Source organism: Toxorhynchites rutilus, chromosome 3 (assembly GCF_029784135.1).
Source record: "Toxorhynchites rutilus septentrionalis strain SRP chromosome 3, ASM2978413v1, whole genome shotgun sequence".
Lineage (NCBI taxonomy): Eukaryota > Metazoa > Arthropoda > Insecta > Diptera > Culicidae > Toxorhynchites > Toxorhynchites rutilus.
The window spans coordinates 251128004-251130819 of NC_073746.1; the positions used below are offsets into that span (position 1 = coordinate 251128004).

The 2816-nt window shown below is 41.3% G+C and overlaps 1 protein-coding gene across 1 annotated transcript; it reads left to right on the forward strand.

Annotated features, from left to right (window-relative positions):
• Positions 1 to 688: 688 nt before the first annotated feature.
• LOC129777584 (putative Dol-P-Glc:Glc(2)Man(9)GlcNAc(2)-PP-Dol alpha-1,2-glucosyltransferase) lies at positions 689 to 2387 on the forward strand. The gene is made up of 4 exons (XM_055783951.1): positions 689 to 952; positions 1008 to 1478; positions 1548 to 1736; positions 1801 to 2387. The coding sequence occupies exons 1-4, from the start codon at positions 794 to 796 to the stop codon at positions 2362 to 2364; spliced, it is 1383 nt and encodes a 460-aa protein (XP_055639926.1). The 5' UTR covers positions 689 to 793; the 3' UTR covers positions 2365 to 2387.
• Positions 2388 to 2816: the final 429 nt, after the last annotated feature.

Sequence of the window (2816 nt, forward strand, 5' to 3'; positions counted from 1 at the left end):
CTTTTTTTTTTTGATATCGAGCGTCAATAAAAATGTTTATGCTTTACACAATCAATACAATCAATCAATCAATAGCCATGATAGTGTAAGGCTAGGCGCAAATTGAGAAGCGTATAGCGTTCGTAAGCGAACGCGAGACTACCAACACGACTTATACGTGCCACAAACGTAGCGTGGTGGAGCGCATATTGAGTCGCAGTTTGGTGTAAATAACATGCCACTCGCATACAATGACTGAGTTGCGCGATATATTTATTTACCAACACAATCACCCGACCAGTACAGCCATACAGTGTCAAACCCACGGCGCTATATGATTGTTCACCAACACAACTACCACAACCGGCATGACCAGCACGAGAAACTGTGGTTCAGCCACAGCGTCGCGCGAGTCGTGTCTCACGAGCGCTCCACCATCTCGCGTCATCTGGCCAATTTGCGCCGTTCTATCTGTTTTCATTAGCCACAAAAACAGGCGCTATATCGCGCCAAGTTACTCGCGCTATATGCGTCTCAATTTGCGCCTTGCCTAAGCTCCGCTTAAAATATTGCATGATATTCCTGTATCAACTCGATTTCATCGAAACATAAACATTTGAGCCCCCCGTATCATTCATGCAGATCGCTTAACTTTGCACAGCCCTACTGTTTTCGAGCTGAAGTTTTCTGTAGCGGTGGAATTGTTGACGTTCGATGTAAACGTAAACAAATCATTACAGCGTTTGCATATACAGTTGTATAAAAATGAAATATAGCATTTAACTGAGTTTGATGGAAATTTTCGGTATATAACATGTTACGTTCATACTACGGACAGTTCTTATTCCTCGGAATTTATACTGGTATCACACTATGGATATTTCATCAGGTGTATCACACCTCCCAGCAAGTAATCGACGAGGAGTTCCACCTAAAGCAAGGCAAATACTATTGCCATGGCCAGTTTGATATTGTACTCTCAACCAATCGCTAATGTGTGCCGCAATGAACGTCAATGATATTTTCAGTGGGATGGAAAGATCACCACTCTGCCTGGCCTGTACTTGATATCGGCATTCATTTTGGGTCCATTCGGCGCCTGTTCAACATATGCGCTTCGACTAATTTCGCTGGTGGCATCAATAGCGAATGTTTGCTTCATCTTTTCAATTCGAAGGATGGTTACCGGAATCCGGAGTGAACGCAAAGTACACCTGGAATGTATGTCCCTCTCCATCCTTCCGCCGCTCTATTTTTTCTCCCACTTATACTATACGGACGTGCTTTCGGTCACAACGGTACTGATGATGATTTTCGCTAGTTTCAAAGGAATGCATAACATTGGCGCGTTGGCAGCATTTGTGGCCATTCTGATGCGTCAAACCAACATCGTATGGGTTGTGTTCGTTCTGGGCAGTAATATTCTCAACTGTGCTATGACGATATGTCTAGCGAACAAAAAGAGTTCCGGCAAAGAAGTTCAAAGATACGGAATGAAGGTATTTTAGATATAAAAGGATTTTAGATTGATTGGAGTAGAATGGTGTAATGCTTGTCGTACATTTCAGAGCCTCATAACTTCGGTGGAAACCATAATTCGCTCGCCGAGCATCGTGATTACTATACTGAGACGGTGCTGCTCATTGTACCTTGGTTACATTCTAAATATGATCGGATTTGTCATATTTTTGCTATACAACGGATCGATTGTGGTTGGAGACAAAACGGCGCATGTGGCAGCAATCCATGTTCCCCAAGTACGTTCGAAGGGATCTATTTTTGCCTATTTATGTCACTAAATGATGCTTCGTTTCATTCCAGATATTCTACTTCACGATATTTTTTGCCATTTTCAGTGGCTCTCACATTTTTTCCTGCCTACGACGGATGCTCAGATTCGTACGCAAAAAGTGGTATATCACTGTGCTGTGCTGCGCTCTGTTTGTTGTTATCGTTTCGAAAAATACCATTGTCCACCCATACTTGCTTGCCGATAACCGCCATTACACATTCTACATCTGGAATCGATTTTACGGCAAATGGTGGTTCGCTCGCTATCTACCAATTCCAATCTACTTCGGAGTTATCGTCATTCTCGGTTGGATGTTACTTGGTAACAGCGGTCAGCAGAATATCGCTCTGAGTTTGTTCTGGATTGCGGCCACTTTCGTCTCAGTTGCACTTCAACAGCTAGTTGAAGTTCGGTACTTCATACTGCCGTTCCTGGTATTGAGACTGATCCAAACAAGCGTTCGAGTCTCGACGAAATTGCTGGTGCTAGAGTTTATAATCAATGTGATTATTAATGTTGCTACGTTCTTCATTTTTGCCACGAAAACGTTCCATTGGGCCAATTATGCGGAACCGCAGCGTATTATTTGGTAGAATGGTTAAAATAAAAATGAAATTAAACAAACTTAAAAAAAATGTGTCTTGATTATTGTTATCTTGTCTTATATATAGGGTAGAATAGCTAACCCGGCAAACTTCGTCCCGCCCGAAATTTATTTTTCTTTATCACATCCAAGTTTACTTACTAAGCGCAGGTTCACGGGTCCAATCGCAGAACTGTTCATTGGTTGATCTCGAATCTACCCTTTAATTTTTTTTTATATAAAATTTCAGGACTTCTACAAAAACTCGACATTATAATATCAGATTATTTTCACAATTCACAATTCTCGTGCAAGATTTTTCATCCACTTGCAAATAACATGTTTCTCCCTCCGTTACATGGAATGAATGCTTGATACAGAAAATATGATGATATAAAGAAATAAGATAATTCCTTTCTCGATTTCTTTATATCATCCCCTCTCCTTTCCAGAGGAGGAATG